The sequence below is a fragment of the Bison bison genome, unplaced genomic scaffold (assembly GCF_000754665.1).
Source record: "Bison bison bison isolate TAMUID 2011002044 unplaced genomic scaffold, Bison_UMD1.0 scf7180017864461, whole genome shotgun sequence".
NCBI lineage: Eukaryota > Metazoa > Chordata > Mammalia > Artiodactyla > Bovidae > Bison > Bison bison.
In genome coordinates this window covers 15,389,351-15,414,930 of record NW_011495023.1, presented here as the reverse complement: position 1 = coordinate 15,414,930, position 25,580 = coordinate 15,389,351, and the positions used below count along the sequence as shown (strand labels likewise).

Here is a 25,580-nt window from a genome sequence, read left to right as displayed (position 1 = left end):
CTCAGACTTCACCGTTCCAATGCAGGGGATGTGGGTTCAATCCCTTATCAGGGAACTGGGATCCCACATGCTGTGTGGCATGGCCAAAAAAGTATTTTGCTTAATAGATAACACAGGAGTGATTCATTTTCCCCTCCTATAACTGCATATCTATTTAGGATTAGCCACACTCATACTTGTTATGAGTTTCCACCCTCTATGGCTGTCTGGCCGACCAGAAGCAGACAGTGTGTGATTTACTAACTCTGGATGTCTTGCCTTGAGTGAAAGAGTTAACGTTTTGCATGACTTTATTGAAATTCTGCTTTACAGACCCTATTCCTTCCTCTGAAAGTGAAAGTTGCTCATTCGTGTCCAACTCTTTTCGACCCCATGGACTATATAGTCCATGGAATTCTCTGGACCAGAATACTGGAGTGGGTAGCCGTTCCCTTCTCCAGGGGATCTTCCCAACCCAGGGATCAAACCCAGGTCTCCCACATTGTAGGCAGATTCTTTACCAGCTGTGCCACAAAGGAAGCCCAAGAATACTGGAGTGGGGAGCCTATTGCTTCTCCAGTGTATCTTCCTGACCCAGGAATTGAACCAGGGTCTGCTGCATTGCAGGTGGATTCTTTACCAACTGAGCTAACAGGGAAGCCCCTTCCTTCCTCTGAGGATTTTTAATTGGTGATCACAGGCCTATAGTGGTGAATTCCAGTTTTAAGAATTCAGAGGAACCATGGCAGGTCCATTCATAAAGCCACATGGCAACTAGTTTGGGCCAGAAACAGAAGACTGATACAACACTGAAAATACTGTCTTTGTTTCTTAAACGAAATCAATCTGGATGGCTAACACCGTAGAACATGGGTCCATGATGCACCCTGTAGCTGGAGTCTGTCTTCCAAGTTCAAAACTTAACTCAGGTTGAAATAGAGGTCAGGGAACCCATCTCATTCCCCCATCTTTGGCATTTAGAAAAGAGCAGTGGGTTAACTCAGTCATAGAGAGTAAAGTGCCCGGTCTAGCAGAATTTTCTGGGTAAGTAGGTTCATGTAGACAATTCTAAATGGTGATAAATGACAAAGTCAAGAACACAGAAGTGAAAGCTACATGGGCCCAATTAGAGGTTGGGCCAGAGCCTAGACCAAGCTGAAGGCCCAAAGATCAAGCTGTGATTCCCAGCATGAGATAAATTATATTTTATAAACCATGCAAAGCAAAACTATCTACTGAGGAACATCTGATTAGGAAGACTCTGATTCTAAAGTCTTTGTTTTTTTATTTTGGCTGTGCTGGGTCTTCACTGTGGGGCACAGGCTTCTTTTTGAGTGTGGCATGCAGGCTTAGTTGCCTCGTGGCATGTAGGATCTTAGTTCCCTGACCAGGGACTGAACCTGCATCCCTTGCATTGGAAGGATGATTCTTAACCACTGAACCACCAGGGAAGTCTCGTGAAGGCTTTTTTGAAACACAGATTCTAGTTTTCATTTTCTGTCTCTTTCAGTCCTTTGCTTTCAGTTCTACTACTATTCCAGTAGTCATGTATGGATATGAGAGTTGGATTATAAAGAAGGCTGAGCTCTGAAGAATTGATGCTTTCGAACTTTGGTGCTGGAGAAGACTCGAGAATTCCTTAAACAGCAAGGAGAGCAAACCAGTCAATCCTAAAGGAAATCAATCCAGGATATTCATTGGAAGGACTGATGCTAAAACTGAAGCTTCAATACTTTGGTCTCCTGATGCAAAAACTGGCTCATTGGAGAAGACCCTGATGCTGGGAAAGACTGAGGGCAGGAGGAGAAGGGGGCAGCAGAGGATGAGATGGTTGGATGGCATCACTGACTCAATGGACATGAGCTTGAGCGAACTCTGGTGGTTGATGAAGGACAGGGAAGTCTGGTGTGCTGCAGTCCATGGGGTCACAAAGGGTCAGAAAAGACTTTGCAACTGAATTGAACGAACAATATCCTGCTATAAAAGCTCCCCCCTTTGCCCTGCCTCCCCTACTGATTTTGGCTGTGGAATAGATTTTGGTCCTTGTCTTTGAAGAAACAGTTCAACAAAGAGACAAAATTTATTGGAAGCACAGTATGTATGGAAAGCACATGGGGGAACCTGGAGTAAGCTTGCACAATAGAAAGTTGCTTATTGGGGCAGTTTTCCAGGTTGTCTCTGGCTAATCATCTCGCTTGTGCCCAACTCTGGTCTTTCAAAGGGCAGCAGGATGCCAGCTTCAGGTGTTCAGCCTGGGGCTTATCTAACTCCTACCTCAGGACCAGAAATCAATATAAACATGAAACAGTCATGAAAGCTGGTGTGTTCAAGGAAGAAAGTGAGAGATTTAAAAGAACAGTGAAATCTACAGATTCCATTTACTGCACTTGTATTGCCAGACAGGAAAAGGAAAGGAATGTGGAGAAGAGAGGCACCCAGTGTGTCTCATGAAAGATACAGAAATACACCCTAGCTCTGTCTGCTCCCAGGTTCCCAATAACCTATGCTTAGTTTACGTTTGGAAGCTTCCAGTTTAGACTCCAATCCTATCTTTGATGCTTCTGAAGTTGGCTGAAACGTTACTATGGTGCCTACTGGTTATTTGATTCAAGGCTGCCATTCAATACACCCCCAGTAAACTCAATGAAGCCAAGGCCCTTGTTTGATTTTGCTCCTCACAATACCTGGCTCAGCAGAGAAGGGGAAGGCCTGTGACAGCTGTGTGGGTGGAGATGGGGAATGGGATCCAGCCCCAGGTAGAGGGTTGGCCATCGCTCACAGTAACAGGAGAAAAGGCAGAACATTCAGGCAAATAAGCAAGGGGGTGGGTGTGCGGCTGGTGGGAACACCTGGATAGTCTCCTCTGCTTGCTTCGTTTGCTCAAAGCAACAGGAAGCCAGTTCACCAGGAAGCTCGAGAGGAGAAGGGTTTGATGAGAAAGGAGATGCTGTGAAAGCCTTTTAGAAGAGTAGAAAAGTGGATGTAAGAGGCACACAGAACATGACTCCTGGGCAGCACCGAGGGCCAGCTCGTCGTGAATTCAGGGGGAGACTCGTCAGCAGGGGTGTGACCAAATTCAGCTACAGACACAGGTGTAAGAACGGAGAGCTGAGGTTGTGTGGACTAAGTATGATAAATATGTACTGAATCAGATCGAACTGAATGGAACTTACATCCTGTCACCACAGAGGCTTGAGAAGCCAGTGTTCTCTTAGGATCCCCCCGCCTGTCCCACCCAGCTTTCAGTTTCATCATCTTTAAGGAAAAGATCCACAAAACCCAGAATTCTGAAATACTCACCGCCCTTCGAATCTGTGTTTTAAAAAATCGAACAGTGCTTTTTGCATCATATCTGTGACCTGCAATTGAGCAAGCAATAAGACATGAAAAAAACATTACTAATTATGATAAAACAGTCTTATTCCTCTTAATGTTAAAAATCCAGGCGTCCCATTGGGAAAAAGTAGCATGTGAGGGTCGCTCCCTTTTTCTGTGGCTGAGCTTTGATATATTAACAATGAAAAAAGACAAAGTTCCCCAAACTCACTCTTGGAGGAACTGTTAACAACATTGCAAGGGGCCTCCATCATTCTCCATTTGACACTCTCTCCCCAGAGTCAACTGTGGCATGCATACATCTCCAAGGCAACAAAATGGAACAGAACTGTAGCAATGTACCCCGTGGCTTGAAAACAACGTGCTTTGCTGCCACCAGCTTTTTTCCCAGTTCAAGAGTCAGGAGAGGGAGGTGTGCAAGGTCAGGTCAGCATGCAAGGTCAAGGATGCGCCAGAGGGCAGCTACCTACCTCATACCCCTTCAGAGAGGGGCCCACCAGGACCACAGGTCGCATAGAAGGGACCACATCATACGGAGGGGTGTGCTCTGTCTGCAGAGAGAGGAGACGCCTTCAGATGGTTAAAAGGCAGAGGGAACTCAAATATATAAGGCACAAACTGTTCTTTCTCAACTCTGTGATACCAGGCACTAACTTCCCAGACACTGCCATTCTTTTTGCACTGGCTTCTTTTTCTAAATAAACCCAACCCAAGACTGGGTGGTTTTATTTCCTTCATGTTTCAAAGTGACTGAGTTGTCTACAGTTTTCTGGCTCTCCTCAAATGCTCCTGATGTTCCTAATGCAGGAGGGGCTGCTTTTGAACAAAAAAAACTAGTTAGAACAGACAAAAACATGCCTCATGCAGGAGAGGTGCTTTTAAAAGCTTGACCGGAGGTTAATACTGCTTTTCAGATGCATTTGAGTTTTCTCAAGAGTGGAATGATCAGACCTCATGTGGTTAATGACAAAGAAAAGAAAGGTCTTTGGGTCTTAGATGTTGGTCTTACCTGGATAAAACCTTGGTCTTTTGTGACCAAATACTCGACAGTTTCTGTTTTGCTGTGAGAGTTTGGAGGAGCCTGCATGCTTGTTTCAGTAAATGGAATCATGATCACTCTTCACAGCTGATGGATTTATATGTTTAGATTTTTGGTTTCTATCCTTTGGAACTTAAACACTTATAATGTCAGGTTTATGGGTCTTGGAGGGAAGCTGCTTCTGATGCGTTAAAATGCCCGAGCAGGCCTCCATGGCCTCACAAGGCTCACTGTCCTCCTGCAGTTCTCATGTGCTTCTCAAGAACTGGTTAGGAGGTGTTTCCCTTACATAACTAACTCATTCCCTCCCACAAGAATTTCTTTCTTTTTTAGAAGAGCAGGGGGAGGACCTAACTTTGTAGCCATTTCTAAAACTTGCAACAATTTTCAGCTCTTCTGCTTCTAATACAATAATGACAAAAAAGATTTTCCCCCAAATTAGATAACTTATTTTTTTAAAGATCTTAAAATTGGCTATTTTAATAGAGGAAAATGTTAAAGTGACTGGGGAAAAAAATGACTTCTTTAATGTAGAAGACAACTATGGCCTAAGACACAGATAAACAAATCATGCTGGCAGGAGTCTTCCTGCACTAAGTGTCTGAAAAATACATATATGTTAAGAATCACCCAGACCAAAAGAAAAATCTTCTCTGAACTACTGGAAGAATTTTGTCAACTTATTGCAAGCGTGAATGCCATTTTTGCATCAGGCTGTCGTTCAAGAACACATTACTGTTGCTTAAGATGGCCCTTTACCAACTTTCTGACTTGGATCGAATTTACTTTGCTTGGGGCATGGCGAGGGGATGAAAAAGCATTTCAAATTCAAAAGTTTCCACTGGAGTTTTGCCCATAGTCATGGATGATAGAATCGGAGGGGAGAAGATATGACTGTGACTGTGCCGTCTCAAATTTTACTGCTGAAAGCTTTATCTAGTGCTCAAAATGAATTTTAATAGATACAATCAAGGTAGAATACATTTTTAAACAGAAAAAAAACCAACCAACCAACAAACCCAAGACAAACATAATACAGTGACAGCACAAAGGCCACACAAGCATCACTCTAAAAGCAACCTAAAACATGGAAAACAGTCTTACTGCATCTCAGGTTGGTTTTTTTTTTTTTTTGGTTTTGAAAAGTCTATATTGAAGCTGACCACATCATTAACAACATAAGAAGAATGAATACCTGTGCCGAAGGCATCATAAGCATATTCATGAGATTATGACATGAAATTAATTCAGCAAAATTATTCAGTTATTGCATTTATACCACCTGGGATCAGATTGAAAATATTTAGAAGCCAAGTCCTTATAACTATGCGGTCCAAGAATACCTTTTCCATCATTATAATTAGGAATATCAGTTGCATGCATTTTAGCTTCCAAGAAATTTTATTTCAAGTCTTTAAATATTCAGTGGCCCAGTATTAGATGGGTCTTGGGTTCCTTTGATTTGTGACTGCCAACTATTAATAGCAATGCTGCTAATCAATCAGCTTCTTCATCAGTAGGGTAGCTACAGAAATTACCTTATTTGATGGAATATTGGAACTTTATACCCTATGAATCAGGACACCATCCTTTTTTATCTGTCCTCTCCTGCTAAGTGTAATTTGTTCAAATTATTTAGTGGAAGAATTACAATAAACATTTTTCATGTTTTGGAATTTAGGAGTCCGCAAACTTCAGAAAAACCTATCAATAAACACGGTTTTCATTCATGTTCCTGTTGGGTAAAGCTCGGAGCAGCTGAGCAATGCTGAATTTTTAGGTTTCTGCTGCTCTGAACCCTGTTTAGTCACCTGGCTCTAAGTTTTAGTGGTGACAAGACGAAAGGACCAGAGAAATGGATCCACTGTCGTGGATGGATAGTTGGCTGTGGCTTTCGGTGGTCACACAAAAATCCAGGGGTTTTAATTTTTGCTTGGAGTATCTCGGTCTTCCACAATGAAAGCAAACACAATTTATTTTTTAAAACAAAACAAAACATAGTTCAGCATCTGACACCTCATTGATGACTCAGTTCCTCCACAGGGCAGAATCCTACTGTACAGAAGAGAAGGGCTCAGGGTGTGGAGAGCTGGAGGCAGAGGAGGTTCGACTCCATGCCCACGTATGTCGTGAGAGGTTGTGCTGGACTTGCTGACATTAGAAAGAATGACTCTAAAGACAGCACAGCACAACAGGCGGTGGACAGTGGCAAATAAAAGAAAGAAAGGAGTGGGGATTGTGGACGGGGAGATTATCCTCAAAAAATAATGCTTCAGAGCTACAAAATGTGCTTGGAAGAAACAGATTTTGGAGTCAAGAGAGCTCAGCAGTACCCTAGTTTCCAGTCAGGGAACCAAGAGGATCACTGGGTAGCATCTTGGTTGGCCAGTGGCAAAGGCTGTACGCACAGCCACCGTGTCACCGTCCGATGGGTGGGATGCTGAGATCTGAGTGACGGAGGAGGCAAGAACATGGGGAGAGGATTTATATATGACAATAGGAAGAACTCACAGTAAACCGCCAAAACAAGCCTGCAGTTTTCCACTGGTCTTGTTCATCTGCAGATTTTGCACCTAGTGGATTAGAAGTTTAAATAACTGACTAAATTAAAAATTGAAGAATTGAAAAAAAATTTTTTTTTTAGTACAAGCTATGTATCTGGATATCATAAATCAGAATCTAATAATGGTTTTTCATATGCTTGATTATCAGTTAAATTTCCGGAGGAAAGAAAGTGATAGAGACAGAAGCATGCACGAGAGAGGTGCATTACAAATGGAGTCTTCAGCATTGGACGTTCCTAGAATGTTGGAACGAATGCCCTTGGTGGTAGCTGTTATTCCATCAAAAAGGCTAGGTACTGTAATGGTGCTTCCACAGGTCACTCACTGAATTTAGCTGGTCTGAATGGACTCAATTAGCTGCTTGATACATTCTTTTCTTAGGACAGAAATGATCGTGTTGAATATTAACTGTGGGACTGAATGCTAATGATGCCAGGGGCAGGATAAACACAGCTTATGTCAATGTGAACTTACCGATTTCTGCTTCTGCTTAGCTACAGCAGCATGGAAAAGAAACAAAGAATAACAAAGCATGCATGTTATTGGCTTTATCAAGGACGCAGACAGTCCACAGGACTAGAAATGTGACGCAGTGCAGTTGAGCGCGTGGACAGACGCAAGCTTGGAAGTTCATGTTACCTTCTTAAAGAAGGGCATTCTTTTCTCTTTGGAGTGGGGTGACGTTACACTGTTTGCACTGGGTTTAGGGGAGCGGTGGTTTGCTGGAATATCATTGTCTTCTGCATCTAAGCCAGTAGCATCTATGTCTATAGCTACATACAGACAAACAATTCAAAAATCATCAGGTAGACGGGAGAGGAAAAATTGGTTATCAAAAAAATAAAATGAAAAGCGAACAAAACTAATCACAGTCAAAGATCTATCACACAGCGCTAAGCACAGTCAACAAAGTAAAGTTTCAAGGTCAAACACATAAAGAATGTCATCAAATTAAAGATCCTCTCATAATATCTGTGTGCTTAGATACATTGCTTTCACGCTCAATCTATTGAATAAGATTTTGTTTTTAGAGAAACAAGTTTTTTAATTTGTAGTTTCAAATATAATATTGATATTTTCCAAATCAGCTGTCAGGACAGAAAACCTTCAATTCTTCCCATAGCTTAGGCCAGCTTTCAGATAATCAGCAACCTTGATCACTTTATGCCTCCAATTTCTTCTTGAGCTTGGCTGAACATAAGGGCAGTGTGAAATGGTTCACTGAAATTATAAAAGGCATGTGAGGGACAGAGAGAACAGAAAATCCTAAATCCAGTGACATAAAGAAGTTATACACAAGACAAATGACTCTAGAGGGTCCCAGGATGGACCAGATGGAAATGATTTCACCATGATCTGGGCACTCTTGAGGCAGGTCTGATGGAAAACTAATTAGAAGCCACTGGATGTGATGACCTCCAAATGAATCTTATACAACAGCCTAAATAGCCTCCTGATGATTTTATATAAATTCGCTGGATTTACATGAGAGGCAGCAGCAGAAGGGCAGTAAAACCCAAGGGATTATACCACTGATCTCCTCATCTGGAGAATGAGGGGTTTAGGTCTGTGGTTTGACATGCTTTCACCTTTTAAACTCATTGGCTCTGAAAACAGAGCACTGAAAAATTAACATCTTCAATGAAAAAGATTCATCATCTCCCTATGAGGTTTATACAATGCATCCACATGCAATCACTGCAGAATTTGATCCATGGTAGAAACCAGAGCTGGAAAGTATTTGCATAATCAACGGCAACTCTCTTATTTCTCAAGACTGAAAAGATAAATTCTCAGAGTTGAAGGGACTTGTTTTTGACAAAAGCTCAGTATCTGCTTCTGCCTCTGTGGCGCTATATGCTCCACCAGGCTGCCTCTCCAGCTAAGATCCTGCAATGATCCTGGTGCTCTCATCCAGTTCCCTAAGCTTCCCGAGTGGGGTCATGTCCTCAAGAGTCAGGATTCAGGAAGACATTATGGAGTTGAGCCCACTAGAAAATTATTCTGTCCTTTAGATGGGATCAAGTAGAAGAAGAAAAGAAGAAATCAACTTGTCCCAGGAAAACCTCATATTACGTATGTCACTTTCTCTCTCTTTTCATGTCGTTCTCTTAACATAAACCACAGTCCATTCAGATTTAAGGACCAAATTACTCTTGTGAAAGGACAGACAGCTTGGTGTTTCAACACCGTAGCTTCCATGCCCTGTGAAACACTGGCTGCCCTGGCTCACGACAGGCACCGTGAACCTTTCCAAATGACCGGAGATCATCCGAAAGCCGTCACGTTATTTTTCAATGTTGAAGTTATTATGGATGTTAGATGATTCACTCAGCCTTTCAAAAATGAGCTGTCTTGTTGAATTGTTCCTCTTTATTTGATTAGGTCGAAATACTGGGATGGAGCAAACACCTGGCAGTTAGCACAGTGTTGCAAATATCAGCTCTTGCGTGCATAAAGCTGAGGTCGGGTGCTCTTTCTCCATGAGTCATAATGGTCTGAATTAATTCCTGGTAGGTAGTTAGATATGCCCAGTAAATATGTCTTTCTCTTTATCCCATCTGTGCCTTTGGATAAGCTCTAGGATCAGCATGTGTTGTACAACAGAAACATTATGAAACGTGCCCAGTGATTTGAACTAATGCTGACGTGTACACCACCCATTGAGGCTCTTCCTTGAATCTCAGTTTAGGGAGCATGTTATTCGTGTCTTCCTGCATAAGATGGAGAGGGTGTGGGTCAGGTTTTCATTAGTCCCACAGTACAGTGGTCTGCCACCATTTGGGGACCAGGAACCAGTTTTGTGGGAAGACAATTTTTCCATGGACCTGGTCGGGGGAATGGTCTGGGGATAACTGAAGGGCACTGCATTTATTGTGCACTTTATTTCTATTTTGTGGTAATCTCAAGATATTATGTCTTGACTTTAGGGGTTAGGGTTCACACTCCTATGAGAATCTAATGCCGCTGCTGATCTAACAGGTGGAGCTCAGGTTGTAACGTGAGTGATAGGAAGTAGCTGTAAATACAGATGAAGCTTCGCTGGCTAGCCTGCTGCTCACCTCCCGCAGTACAGCCCAGTTCCTAACTGACTAGGAATCCCTGCTATAGTACGTCTTAATCCAAATCAAGGGCTTCCCAGGTGGCTCAGTGGTGAAGAATCCACCTGCCAATGCAGGAGACACGGGTTCCATCCCTGGGTCAGGAAGATCCCCTGGAGAAGGAAATGGCAACCCACTCTAGTGTTCTTGCCTGGGAAATCCCATGGATGGAGAAATCTGATGGGCTACAGTCCATGGGGTCACAAGAGAGTCTGACACGACTTAGCAACTAAACAACAGCCACCCAAATCAGTTTCCCTTTTGGTGGTCAATTTCAATATGCTCTACCTTTCTAATCTGTTATTGGACTTATAAAGGCTACATTCAAGGGACAGTACCCTTGACAGCCTCTCTGAAATTGAGGGTACTCAGTGGTCTTTCAGAGTTGACAGGACCTTGGGATGGTAAAGTTCAGGAACTGAATTTTATGATTGGTCCATTGGGTTTTTTATTTAAAGGAAGAATGGCAATGCAGAAAAAGTTGAGCTGAGCCATAGCCCGGATGTTCGGCTACACACACACACACACACACACACACATAGCCTGAGTCAGGTTTGCAATTTACCTGCATTTATATAAGGGCTCAAAATCCCAAACTGAAGACTTCACAGTTTTCTAGTCCTGACTTTGGTTAACTTAGATCTAAAAGCATCTACATTTGTCCTGAGACACAGAATTCTAAATCATTTGGCTACTTTCAAAACACATTCAGGAAATTTACTAAAACTTGAGAAGCATGTTTGACTCTTTAAATGAGTCTATATACTTTAATAGGCTCAGATGGTTCTTATTCTGAGAGGTGTGAGATGCTCCTTTTAAATTTCATGCTTGCATCAGCATACCTTGGCAAACATTAGTATTTACTTGGGAAAACTGTCTCCTTTAAAAATAGTTTATTTTTGTCCTCTTCATGAGCATGCTTTAGTTTTAAAAATTATTTTGCTTTTGGCAGAGAGCCTTGGAAATGTTTTTTGAACTCTAAATTCAAATGTAATCTTAGTTGGGTCGAGTTGAGTGATGTGCTAGGGTTGCGCACACGTGTAGCTACTACCTCGTTCCCCAGGGGTGAGGTGGGAATTTTTTACTTTTTCTTTTTACGTTCATTTATTTTCAGCTGTGCTGGATCTTTGTTGCTGTGGCCTGGGTTTCCTCTAGTTGTGGAGCACAGGGGCTGTTCTCTAGCTGTGGTGTGCGGGCTTCTTACTGTGGTGGCCCTCTTGCCGTGGAGCACGGGCTCTCGGTGCATGGGCTTCTGGAGTTGCGGCTTGCAGGCTCAGTAGTTATGGTGCGTGTGCTTAGGAGACCCACAGCATGTGGGATCTTCCCACACCCGGGATCAAACCCACGTCCCCTGCAGTGGCAGGTGGATTCTTAACCATCGGACCACCACGGAAGTCTGAGGTGGAAATTTTTCCTTTCCCAAATCCTGGAGACCCTCCGATTATATTTACTTGGGGCAAGTGCTTCTATTCTTTGGTCTTATAATGGGTGAGCTTACTTGTAGACAGGGCCTTGGGAAACAAAAGACGATTAAGCATTGGAGGCCAATCCACATTTGATAGGTTCAACAGGTTTCCCTGGAACCTCTCTATAGAAGATTGGGGGAACCGCTCTGTAGAATTTTCTTAGGTTTTTCTATTAGGTAAATTGTAGTATTGATACAAAAACACAGCAGGAGCCTAACGTACTTATTAGGGCTTCACTGGTGGCTCACGGGTAGAGAATCCACCTGCCAATGGGGGAGATGCAGGAGACATGGGTTCAATCTCTGGGTCGGGAAGATCCAACTGAGAAGGAAACGGCAACCTGCTCCAGTATTCTTGCCTGGGAAATCCATGGACAGAGAAGCCTGGAAGGTTACATTCCATGGGGTCTCAAAGAGTCAGACAGGACTTGAGAGACTGAGCACTCACATGCCTACAATGTATCTATTACATATTTTGTAGGTGGTTAATATTTCTAGTTCACTTAGTCACAGGGTGGTTTGCACTTGGTATTCAGAAAAGTGATTCCAAATTATAAAACTGTCTCTGCATAAAACTTGGGTGAAGTTAAAAATCTCTTTCTTTTCTTTACACTGTTTTTTTTTTAACCAAATAAAAATGTCAGCACTTGCACGTTGTAAGGTGATGATGATGAAGAGATTGTTTTTCAAAAATTATCCATGTGTTAAAGAATATAATTTGTACTTTTCTCTTTTTAAAATTGAAGTATAGTTGATTTAACATATCATGTTAATTTCTCCCATACAGCAAAGTGATTCTATAATACATTCTTTTTTACATTCTTTTCCATTATGGGTTCTCACAGGATATTGAATAAAAAATCATCTTTATTATATGAAACTCTTAACTGAACTTGATGTTCAGGAATGACTAACGGGCATGGCAGTATTCTCCAGTTTTCCTCCCTGGAGAATCTCATGGACAGAGTTCATAGGATTGCAAAGAGTTGGACATGACTGAAGCAACTTAACACATACGCACATAACATCCAGCTACAGAAATGAAATGTTACTTTCGAAACACACTCACTCATTCTTCAAAATGCGTGTTATTAGCTCTCATTATATTGCCAAGATGATGAGAAGGCTACATTTCAATTAAAGGAAACAGAAAACTTCTGGGTTGACAGAAGTGGGGCTGGCAATCTGAGGGCAGGGATGCTATTTAACACAAGGAACTGGCATTTTCCTATTTGAGGAGCTAGTGACAGTTCTCAGGAGTCTCTGAGACAGTTTTGAAGACACAGAGGAAGAGAACAAGGTTTGCACTACAATTGCTGCAACTCCACCCATTTGAGGGGTAGAGAGAAGCCTCCTTTCCATTGGGCACTCAGGGAATATCTAATCACCACCAATCAGGGGAAGACAACCTCACATCATACCTAAAGGGCTCTGATGTTTCATTTCAAACATACTATTTTACTTAACTTAGAATTATAGCTAGTTGTAAGTACTCGACTTTGGAAATCAATATAACTTCTAAAACAATTGATTTCTTATTGTGCTCGGACTTTGCTCACTTAACAAATCCTCCAGTTTTAACTAAGAAGCTGGGATGGGTCTATGAAAGCTGCCAACATCGGGGAACAAGGTACAATCATCAGTAACAAGGGGGACCCTTAAGACCTGGCAGTCATGGTGCAATTATACTGTTCCTTCAATTCTCCACAGGGGCAGAAGTCTCTGTCTTTGACCTCTTCCCACTTCTAGCTTCCTAGAAATCACCCAAATGCTCCACTGGCCCATCCTTACCATCTTCCTCTGACTCTCAATTGCATCTCTTAGCAAACTAAGACTCCGATCATAAATTTTCACCCAATTCAACCCATTTGTCTCCTATTGATATAGAACTCCAAGTTCAACACAGAATGGTAGAGTTGCCAGGCTGAGCAAATACAAATTCAGTTAATGAATTGCAGATAGACAAGGAATCATTTTTCAACTATGTCTTGAACAATACTGACTTATACTAAAATAATCAGAAATTCACATTCTTCTTCAGGGCTTTGGGAAGAAAACAGTCATTACTCTTCCTGGAAGTGTTTCCATCTTTTGTTCAGTGTCTCTGTATGTCTTCTCCATGTTCCACGGAGTTCCTGGGTAGAGTTCACGTCAGACCCATCAATCCATCATCACTTTATCCTTCTTTCTTCACTTTTCTAAACTTTTTAATCCTTCTCTTTTAATTTAACACTGAGGCCAACACCTCCCACGGCACTCTGATTGACGGTGAATGTTCATTCATCTACAGACCATGACAGTGTACCAGGGACCACCGTGTAGAGGGGACTAGAAAGTTAGATCTGCTCATCATCTTCTAAACCGTGAACACACTGACACCATGTCTGGGTTTTTCAAAGGCAGAAAGTTGCCCATATTGTTCCCAACACCACTCTCATTTCTGCTCCCTCTGAACATCTTGAGGGTTAACGAGTGACTCGGTCTATGGACACTCCCACAGCTAGGTAAGACGGAGAAAAGCATGAAATGCAGCGTGCACTGTTCAGCACTTACTACCTACTTACCAGATGATGGAGGTGTAGATTTTCTGGAACTAGGTACTATGTCACCCAAACTGGATGATGAATTTCCTCCTGATTTACTGGAGTAAAGCAAAAGTTTACATTACAACTGACACTTATTTCAGAGATGAAGACATTTGTACTGCTCAATAAACATGATTACTCATTATGTTTTTATTGAACTTTAAATCTGCCTTGCCTCCAAGGAGGCAAAGGGTAATTTCCCAGTGGGTTCCTGAAGTGCTTGAAACATCTGTGTCAAGGTCTCTTGTTTCATATTCAAGGCTCAATTTGAAAAGGCCCTGAGAGACTGAGGAAAACTAGGGTGCCTGCTGCACCCGTCAAACTCTGCCAGGATCGCAAATAGACTAAGAGCAAAGATTTCCTTTGTTTCTCATTTTCAAGATTCTCGGAAGCAATGCATAGAACCCGCAGGCTAACACCCAAACTTGTTTCTTTTTCATTGGGTTCCTGCTCCTTTTTCTTGTACACCAGAAGCAGCTTGCTTCTTTTTGTGTACCAAGATGTACAGTATTCAAGTGTTCATGAGCAATCTATTAAAAAGAAAACCCAACAACACAGCAGTAATAAAATTTGCCAACCTCTAAAACAGTGGTCCTCAACCTTTTTGGCATCAGGGACCAGTTTCATGGAAGACAATTTTTCCAAGGAACAAAGGGTGTGGATTGGTTTTGGGTAATTCAAGTGTGTTACAGTTACTGAGTTCTTTGGGTAATTCAAGTGTGTTACAGTTACTGAGTTCTTTGAGCAGGAGGTAGAGCTCAGGAGGTAACTCAAGTGATGGGGAGTGGCTGTAAATATAGGTGAAATTTCACTTGTGTGCAGCTCACCTTCTGCTATGGGACCTGGCTCCTGACGGGCCAGGGACTGGTACTGGTTCATGGCCTGGGGGTTGGGGATCCCTTCTCTAAAAGACACCCGAGAGAGCGTGACAGTGTTCCATGACTTAACTCTCAGAGTATACCTCAAACATTTCTCAAACATGGCTAACATGGAGGGTTCAACTTGGCTCATTTAGGAATGATGTGAACTTCAGAACTACCAAATTCTAAAGTTTGATCTGAGACATGCTTTAGTGTCTTAAAAACTTTGGAGTTAATATAAGATCAGTGGCATTGATGTTTTTACCAGGGACCTGCATGCAAAATGATACACTACATGACCCCCTCACAGAGATGGATGGAAAGGAATATTTTAAGAGTGACATGGAATGTCAGCAAGACAATCTTATGGCCAAACGTTTATTATCATTGCCAAGCCCAGGTCTAGTGGGCATAATCTGCTACAGTGTCTATGTATCCAAGGGTGAGATTTTGTAAATATTTATATATGTTTAATATTTTATGACTATTCAGAAGAAAATATAAATTCCACTAAAATACCAGTGACAGGCTGAATTTCGTTGCTACCATCCTGGCACTTTAATGCGTAAAAAAGACAAACATCAAAAGCTTTAAGCAACCACCAGAAGGCCTCTGTGGCTTTTTAAGGTTCTTAAAAGATACCCCAGCATGTTTAACAAGGACACCAGACACCATGTAAAAGTAGTAAAGAAGTGGTATTTAGAGAAGCCATTTCTGGCAGTTATTTAAAAATACCCATTAGCAAGATCAAAACATTTTCTTCCAGAAGTTTTTTTTTTCCCCCTAAACTATTAAGTCTTTGAATTTATTTTACATTCTCTTTGAATTTTCCTAACAAAGTATTATTTGAGTTGTGTAAAACTGTGACAAACAGCGCAGAGAGTCAAAATGTCCAGAATGCAAATTTGCCCTTCACGTTTAATTCCATAAAAATGTCATGTTCTTGAGCCAGGCTCCAATTCTACTGCTTTTGATTTCTGCTGATTTTTTTTTTTTCACTTACAAATCTGAGTTTTATAATACTGCTGAATTCTAGCTATGCCCTCAAAACAAAAGTATATTTAAAATGTTTGGAGACAAATGTAAAAACCTCTGAATAAGAAAACAAGAAAACAATATTTTCACCTACTTAGGCAAAAAAAGAGAAAAAAAAAATACTAGTGAATGAAGATGGATGTTCCAAACCACAAAGCATCTTATATTTGACCTGTGTGTGGGCACTCAAAAAAAATTCTTGCCGACACTAAAATATGGTCTTTGACAAAGGATTTTTTGTCCTCATAGAAACAGATAAAACATAAACTTCAGGAAACAAAAGCTTAGCGATTTGCATTAAAGAAAAGACTTGCCTATATCATATCCTCTCACTGGAAGAAGCAAATCGTGTTCCTGTACTTGTCTGCAAGGGGGTCATTTTCACATTTACTCCATATTCGAGGAGCCCTTCTAAAGATTCTGGTGAGGGGCAAACAGCCTTAAGACTCCTAGGAAAAAAGATCATTTGGCCCCAGCTTATTACATAACTCATCTAATTGCTATCTGCAAGGACAATTTTAACTGCTTTCTTACCGAGTTTCTCTTTAAGTGTTAAGCAGTGGGTAGAACTGAAAATTGAGTTTCTTAAGTGAAAGTGAAACTCAGAGACCACAAGAGCTGCTCTTTGCTGGTCTCTGAGACTGTCATTTCTAAAACATCTTCCTACCATGCCAGGCAGCTCCGGATACTGGGATTAGTCACCACGATTGCTTGATGTCAGAGTATTTTCAGCAAGATTAGGGCTTCAGAATTTCCTCTGCACTAAAGCCTGAATTTAATACTCTATGACCTTAGCTCTTTTCTTTCCTTCATGGTAACACTTAATTTGATTCTCTCTTGAAGAGGATGAAAATGAGAGGCTGGGTGATGTTTTTAAAATACAGGATTTGTAATGCTCTCAGTAAACTGTATCACCAGTCTGAACTAAAAGAGCCCGAGAGTTATAAAATACTAGTGAATGGAGATGGGTGTTCCAAACCACAAAGCATCTTCTGTTTGACTTGTTTGTGGGCGCTCAAAAGAAATTCTTGGTGATACTAAAATATGGTCATTGACAATGGATTTTGCATCATTATAGAAACGAATACAATGTAAGTTTTCTAACACAAAATAAAGATTGGAGATTACAGCAACCAACAGTTCATGAATGATAATACAGTCTGAACTCCGACACAAACACTTGATATTTGTCTCCTACCTAGAGTAGAATTTCCCTTGCTTGGCTCTCTGTTCATGCTGTAGCCTCATGTTTTCTAGCTTGACTGGACTTGGAATGAATCCGATTTCACAGCCTTCTTTAACCAATCGTCCTATCCACCAGTCATTGTTAAATTTCTAAACAGAAAATCAAAATTGTTCAGATCAGTGCACAGAAGTTAAATGAATCTTCACATCCTTTATCTTCCCGGTTAACATTTTTCAGGGGAGAGAAGTATTATGGCAATTACAGAGAACTCTGGCTCAAATACCACAAGTCAAGAAACCTGTAGGTTCAGGTATTGAGTATGCTAAAAATGAAGTATTTTCGGGATGCTCAACAATCCATCTCTGGCTTGACTCTGCCTTCACTTTCCTCACCGTGAGATTTTCTGAATTCCATTGCAGCTGCTGGCACCACGAGGAGGGTAAACTCTTCCTATTCAAAGATTAACAGCTCTTCCTGACAAGAAACCATTAGGAACTAGGGAATGCTACAGAATGTCTTCCTCTTGTAGAATCAGAGTAGTTAGAAGTATTATGAGTGAAAAATACTGACGACATTCACCTGAAATATCTGATGTCAGAGCAAAATGTGTCTTTGTTGCAAACAGGTTTATAATGACCACAATCTGGTGTTCACAAGTGATTTCTCGACTTATGTGAATGTTGGTAATTTCTCTCTTGTGCCTGGAGTATTTACCCTATACCTTTAGGATCTGGTTTGATGTCCCTCAAATGCATTGTATTTTTCAAGCCCGTTCTTGAACGTTTCTGTCAACTACAAACTGGCAACGGGCACTTGTCATCTACCTCTGCAAGGATTAAATCATGTGCTGTTGCAGCCACTGACCTTCAACACTCCCTGAAAGGAGTTCAGGGTGGAGGACAGAAATGAGGCACCCTGTGCTTTGAAAAAACTGGAAGAACAGGTCTTCAGATAGATATTTTCAGGAGCTGATTTTATGAGCCTAATTCTTACATCTCCTCATATCTAGGAAAGCACTAAAGCTCTTCCTGATGATGACTGCTCCTCATGACCAGCAGAAACCTTCTGCAAAAATCTGTGCTTGATTGCATGTACTCCTCCTTCACCAAAATCACATAGATACTGGGCTTCTCCCCTGCCTCTTTGGAGCAGTTTCTCAGAGCTATCCAAGGTGCTGTCTCCTGGGCTATAGTCCTCATTTTGGCTCAATCAAAACTTAATTCGTAACTCTTATGTTGTGCTTTTTTTTTTTTTTCTTTTTTAAAGTCAGCATTTCAAAGAAGAAAATCCATTCTGTTTTTCTTTTCTTTCTCTAAGTATCAGCCCTTGGGATGGGAGCCTGGATTCACCTAACTTTCTGTTGTAAAGTCAAAGTTAAGGCTTGTTGTGCTTCTGAGAATTTTTTCTGTTTTTCCTTCCTAGCCAAGGGACTTCCTTCCCTGGTAGCTCAGATGGTAAAGAATCTGCCTGCGATGCAGGAGACCCAGGTTCAATCCCTGGGTTGGGAAGATCCCCTGGAGAAGGGAATGGCTACTCACTCCAGTATTCCTGCCTGGAGAATCCCATGAACAGAAGAGCCTGGTGGGCTACAGTCCAATGGGGTAACAGTCAGATACGACTGAGCGACTGACACTTTAACTTTTAATTTTTCCTAGCTGAATAGAAATAACAGCTCTTTTGAAAAGTTAAAGAAATGGTAGGCTCTATATTCTCTAGGCTCTTTCAGTGGCAGTCATCACCTCTTTCGCTCATAGCCTTTAGTGCCTGAGCAGTTACACTGACATATGCTCCCTAGGACACACTGTTCCCTAGATGGAAGTGTTCCAATGGTAAATTCCTACAGGTTCAAGAAAGTCTCACGCTCACAGCCTGAGAACATTATGGAGGGGAAATCTCTGGCAGAGCAGGCTTTGATAAATGTTGACTCAAAATAAACCTTAATTAAGAGTGAATTTTTTCCAATTTACAGACTGAGTCATTGTTAACAGAAAGTGGAGGCTTTTGGCATGGTGGAAAAGGGATGTTCCTGATATCTATTTCTTGTCTCATTGGCTCTAATTCCATCCACTTCTCCTTCCCCTATAGCATTTCACCACCAAAGAAGGAGAAAGTGCACCAGCGGCCTGAGTTTAGACCTTGTTAGCACAGAGAAGAGACCGTGAATTCTAGATACTATTATTAAACTCTCCCCAGATGCTTAAACTTGGGACATGAGCGACAAATGACACATGGTCAAGGTTAAACATTAAAAGGAAAAGTACAGGTTAAGTATAAAAAAAGGATCATCTACTCCGGTGGTTCTCGATTTCTGGGTCACAGAGCCCAGGGGAGCCTTGAGGTTATTCCAAGAAGCCTGTGACTTTTTTCTTCTTTAAAAAGATTATATTTATTTTGGAAAAGGTTGAGAGGCACTGATTTCATGTGTATGTTATATAATCACGGCTGTACACGTGCTATTTCATAGCAATGAGAAGAAGTGATATTTCAAGGTAAAAAAAAAATCATGCAGTTAGAAATTGCAGTTACTCTCCTTACTTCCTTAACATGCAGAAAATCTTTTGCTTCGAATGAGATGGCCATGCCTGGCACGGGAACATCGTCTTCGTGGGCTGCACTGTAGCTGACATTTGTCCGAACTGCAAATGCAACGGGCTTTGTCTAAAATGGAAAAGGGGGGGAAAAATAAAAAAAGAAACAAGTGTTCCTTCTCTTTCCCCCTCAAAATACAAACATACACGGAATAACGGCTGTCACAGTTGTTGTTTTTCCTCGATTTGGTTCTTTATCACAAAACACCATCTTAGTATTTCCAACATGGGAAACCTTTGGGCGCTCAGCCACATACACCCATTTCTGAACTAGAAAAAGGCCATTGTGCTTTATGAAAGCACTCCAAGCAATGAAAGTAAAGATGAACTACTGAAATATGTGTTTACAACATAAAAACTTGTAACAAATGGAAATCAGGAAACACACACGGGGTTGAAATGCCAAGTTCTTGTGTTTCAGTGAAAAAGACTTGGCCACTGCCGTATCTACCCCCAAATCTACTTTAATTAATAATAGAAGATGGAACTTCCCTAGTGCCCCAGTGGTTAAGAATCCATCTTCCAATGTAGGGGACTCTGGTTTGATCCCTGGTTGGGGAACTAAGATCCTACATGCCATAGGGCAACTAAGCCCTCATGCCACAACTAAGACCCAATGCAGCCAAAAATTTTAAAAAAAAAAATTTTTTTTTAATGACATAATTCCAAAACATACTATGTTTTGCATGAAGAAAGAACCAAGGAATATATCTTATAACTATTAAAAACTATATTCATGGCTGCTGGGTATCATGAAAGCAATGACTTTCTATTCTAATATTTGTCCTCCTTGAGTTTTCTCAGTCACTAAAGATGATAACATTTAATAAGTTATTTTTCATTATTTGATACTTTGCAAATTTACAGATACATTTTGTCCTCTATCAAGCAATACTTGCTTAATCACAAGGTTAAAAAAAAAAAAGGTAAACTCAGAAATAGTAAAAAGAGGTATTGCTCTAACTAGCACTGGGTTTCTTTCACAATGTGGGCAAGTGGATTTCTTCTGAGCTGTTTCTTCTTATTCAAAGAGCTCTTCATCAGGACTGCTCATGAAGGATGATGGGGAACTGGAATAGAAAGAACCCATCTTCACTTCTGAATTTTCCATAGTTAATCTGTTCTAGCTGACTACTGTCTGGGTGAGGACTGAGTTCAGAAGAGCCATGGTTACGTAGGTTCATCCACAATACGCAGAAAGGAGGTCCAGGTCCTAGACAAAGGCACAGTAGACAGGAAGGGGACTGAAAGGCATGGAATCCGATTCGTGACATCCATTACGAATTTTAATAACAGAAGAGGGCTGTTCCTCGTATGGAAATATGAATTTTAAAGAAGAACAGTAAAAGTTGCCTAATAGTTCTACCACTGAAACACAATCCTGTTTTTTTTTAATTATTTATTTTTACTGGGAGGACAACTGCTTTACAATGTTGTGTTGGTTTCTGCTGTGCAACAGCTGGGATCAGCCATAGGTATACATATGTCCACTCCCTCCTGAGCCGCCCTCTCTCCCCACCCACCCCTCTAGGTCACCGCAGAGCACTGAGCTGAGCTTCCTGTGCTAAACAGCAGCTTCTCACTAGCTAGCTATCTTACACACGGTAGCGTATATATGTCAATGTGTGACCATGTGAACGGTATTTCAGGGGAAAAATGGAAATATCATTTTAAATAATATATAAATTTGTTTCCCATAGCTATAACCATAATGTACCTAATTCATATCCAATTCTTAAAGTAATATAGTAGTTTTTCATGTGATACACTTCTTTTTACTCTACCATTTAAAAAATTACCTCGATAATTCAACCCCTTTTTCGATGTTTAGGTTTAGAGGTTTTTTCATTATGATAAATATTCTGCTTTGAAAAATCTTTGTACCAAAAGCCTCTTTCTATTTAGGATTCTCTCCTTGGGATAGATTCCCAGAGGTAGCATGAGTAAGCCATGAGTTATCAAGATCTTTTAAAATTCTTTTCCAAACTACTGTCCAAATGGGCTCTGCCATTTTAAACTGCAATATATGTTGGTGCCCTTTTCCCTAAGATGCAGTTTTAATTAGACTCAGTTTTACTACTAGAAATAGGATTTTCTTGAGTATAATCAATCCACTATTGGAGAGAGTTTCTGATTCCTAAAATATAAATCCAAGATTTTTTTTTTTTTAATGACACGATCTCTCATCTCTCTCAGGGACTTCTTAAAAATTTCTTGGAGGATACAGAATTTAAGTGTAGTGTGTAAACACACACACACACACACACACAACACACATATATTTAAACCACTGGAAGACCTAAATTTTAAATGTACAACTCTATATAGGATCCCATGAATATCTCTTCTCTTTTTCCCAATGACCAACTTTTCAGACACTGGAGTGGTAGGAAGAGGGAACACTGAGAAAAGAAAAATAAAGAGGTGGTGAAGGTTAGCCTATAATAACCAGGACAACAGATGATGATTTTATGTTCTTAGATTAAGATTACAGTTCAGAGTGTGACTCCCCACCTGGCTCACCTCCTATGACCAACCATGCTTCCCTTAGATAAGGAGCTTTACACAGCAAGCCGTATAGGAGCCCAGCTGGCAGGTTCAGGGGGATGGATTGTGGGCAGTTCTGAGGCCACAGGACTTGATTTTCCCCACAACCCAAAGAAGCTCCATTGGCATCTTGGAAGCCTGGCCCATGGAAGCCCCTAAACGCTGGTCAGAGATATGTTTTAAGTTTATAGCAGGAGCAATTATTATTTTTTCATAGTCTTCTAGAATCACTAGACCTAAGGCTGTCAGAAAATAATTATTGTTAAGTAGGAGATCACTAACTAAAAACTCTCTTTGGATCCAGCAATTCCACTTCTGGGCATATATCCAAAGAAAACAAAACAACTACATCAAAGAGATATCTAGACTCTTAGGTTCATAGCAGCATCATTTACAATAGTCAAGACATGGAAACATCCTAAGTGTCCACCAACAGATGAATGGATAATAGAGATGTGAGATATACATGCACACACGCAGGAGTACTATTCAGCCCTGAGAAAGAAGGAAATCCTGCCATTTGCAACAACACGGATGGACTTGAGAGCATTAGGCTAAGTGAAGTAAGAGAAAGACGGTCTGCTCTCACTTATACGTGGAAGCTCAAAAACAAAACAAAACCCCTTAATCTCTGGTCATGAAGTAGGAAAAATAAATTATCACAAATTTATGGCTTTCTTTTGAGCTTGCCTCCCAAACAATAACTTAATGAATTAAGAGTGAAGCTAATCCTTTTAATGGCTACAACAATGTTTACATACAGTTAATTAAAAATGTGCTAATGATGGAATATCTACTGTTAAAAAGCAAAATGAAATTCACTCAAATAAGAATAAAAATAGAATTCTGATAATGATTAATAGTAACTTGAATTTTCAGGCATCAATTTCTTCATTTCTTAATTTCTTAACGCATTTTATTAATGTAAATAGCAAATTATAGTTTTCCATTTTCATTCAGAGACCATTAATAGTTAATAACATATAAGGGAAATCCATAGTTTGTTTTCAAGTCTACAATGGATTTTTCTTAAATATGAAGGTCTTCCAATTTGAAGTATTTTTTAAAGAAATTGAAAAGTGTAAAGAATTTAAATGACCTATTATAAAAGACTGCAGAAAAGAGAGCTTAAAATTTTAATGAGTTTCTGATCCATTTTCCTGTACATAATAATTTCCTATAAAACTTGCTATGCTTTTCTATGATTTTAAATGACTCAAGTAGGACTATAACCATTGAGTCTTAAAATGGAATTACTCAGACAAAGATATGGTGAGGTACTTTCAGAAACAAGATCAGAGCTTTCTGCTTTATTAATACTTACCTATCACTGATCTTTTAAAAAATCTTTGGTAGTTTATTCTAAAGTATCAAGGGTAGTCTGAGAATTCTTTAATAGCAAACCAAAGCAAACCACAGTGATAAAAAGAATGTAACAACCATTTATGTATCCTGATAACTGAACACTGAATCAGACTGAATAAGCAAATAATCACAGATTTGTCATAAAATAAAATTTACATATGTAGTTAACTGATTTGAGAAATTCAAGTTTCCTGTCTCAAATGGGTTAATTTAATGAATATTTATTAAGTACATGCTTACTATCACACGTTCTTACCCTCACAAAGTTTAACCTATATTCCAGTAGAGGAGATATCATAAGCAAGATAGTTGATGATTTCAAATAAGGAATAAAGTAAAACAAAGTTATATGAATAGAGTGGCCATGAGCAGAAGATGGACTGGCAGTGTGAAATGAGGTATTTAGGGAAAGCCTCTTTTGAGTTTTCAATTATCTCTTTATCCACCCACCCACGCATCTATCCATCCACCCACCCACCTATCTGTTCATCCATCCATCCATTATTTATGTGCCAGGCACTGTTTTGGACAGTTGGATTACATCAATGACCAACAGAAACTAAGATTCCCTGCCCTCTAAGGGCTTACATTCCAGAGGGGGAGAGGCAGGTTATAAATAATAGACATAATAATCAAATAAAGTATATAACGTTAGAGACAAATTCTGTGGAAAACATGGTTGGGAAAGCCAGGGTGTCAGGTGACGGGGCAGGGACAATTTTCCATGGTAGTATACGTAGCCTGCCTTGAAGAGGTAACGTTTGGACAGAAGCATGAAGAGGTAAGAGAATGCAGGTGCCTGAACTCCAGGCAGAGGGAAGAGCCAGTGCAGAGGCCCTAACGTGGGAGCAGGTCAGAGGAGCTCGGACAGGACAAGGAGCTCAGAGTGGCTGAGTGGAGGGGACCAGGGAAGCTAACAAAAGATGAGGTCAGAGCTCTCAGGTGATACCTGACTGTGTAGCTCAGAGTCAAGATGCGTGGCTTTTATTTTAAGTGAGATGAAAATCACTGGAGGGTTGTCAGCAGAGGAGTGATGTGGTCTGACATGTTAAAAGGACTGTGATGGCTACTGAACTGAAAAGAAGATTTTGGGGACTTTGAAGTAAAAACAGGGGAATCAGTTGGAGATGCTCACAGTAACTCACGTGGAGAGATGATGGTGGTTAAATCAGAGCAGCAGCAATAGAAATGGTAAAAAAAAAAAAAATCCAATTCTGGTTATGTTTTCAAAGTAGAATCAACTAAATCTGCTGATAGCTTTGATAAGGGTGAGAAAGAGCCAACAGTGATGCCAAAGGCTTTGGGTCTGAGCTATGAGAAGGATAATGTACTCATCAGGTGATACGCAGGGGAGAGGGCTAAGTGCACAGGAGGCAAAAATAAAAAAGTTTACATTTCCTTTAAATTGAAGTATAGTTGACTCACAACATTATATCAGTTTCAAGTGTGCAATTAGTGATTCAATATTTTTATAGATTATATCGAAGTTTTACATGTTTTGAATGTGTAAAGCTTGAGATGATATGAAACATCCAAGTAGAATTTGGAAGAGGGCTCAAGGTCTGAAAGTTTGACAGAAAGATCTGGGCTAAAGATACAAGGTGGCAGGGACTTCTCTGTCAGTCCAGTCATTAAGAGTCTGTGTGTCCACTAAAAGGAGCGTGAGTTCAAGCCATGCTCAGGGAACTAAGATCCTCCATGTCTTGTAGCATGGTCAAAAGAAAAAAAATAGATATAAGTTGGTAAGTCTGGATGACAGTGCCAAGGAAATCAACATATGTGAGGGCACTCCAACTACAAAAGTGCCTCAGCTTCCAAAGAGTGGAGAACAACTGCAAAGTGGAGGATGACTCCTGGTTTCCAGGAGGTGAGTGTCTCGAGGAGCAGGAAGTGGTCAACTGCATCAGATACTGCTCATCAGTCAGATACG

At 40.6% G+C, this 25,580-nt stretch overlaps 1 protein-coding gene across 5 annotated transcripts in view; it reads right to left on the bottom strand.

Annotated features, from left to right (window-relative positions):
- The window catches only part of CACNB2 (calcium channel, voltage-dependent, beta 2 subunit), a 432,395-nt gene that overhangs the window by 28,081 nt on the left and 378,734 nt on the right, over nucleotides 1–25,580 (bottom strand). For 4 of the 5 annotated variants that reach the window (XM_010859991.1, XM_010859992.1, XM_010859995.1 and 1 more), the window contains 6 exons: nucleotides 19,686–19,808; nucleotides 17,163–17,299; nucleotides 14,049–14,125; nucleotides 7,558–7,691; nucleotides 3,786–3,866; nucleotides 3,280–3,338 (listed from right to left, as the gene is read on the bottom strand). In XM_010859991.1, coding sequence (XP_010858293.1) covers nucleotides 3,280–3,338; nucleotides 3,786–3,866; nucleotides 7,558–7,691; nucleotides 14,049–14,125; nucleotides 17,163–17,299; nucleotides 19,686–19,808 — 611 coding nt within the window. Of the gene's footprint in view, nucleotides 1–3,279; nucleotides 3,339–3,785; nucleotides 3,867–6,865; nucleotides 6,928–7,557; nucleotides 7,692–14,048; nucleotides 14,126–17,162; nucleotides 17,300–19,685; nucleotides 19,809–25,580 lie in introns of all 5 variants that reach the window. The other variant, XM_010859994.1, reaches the window with a different exon arrangement.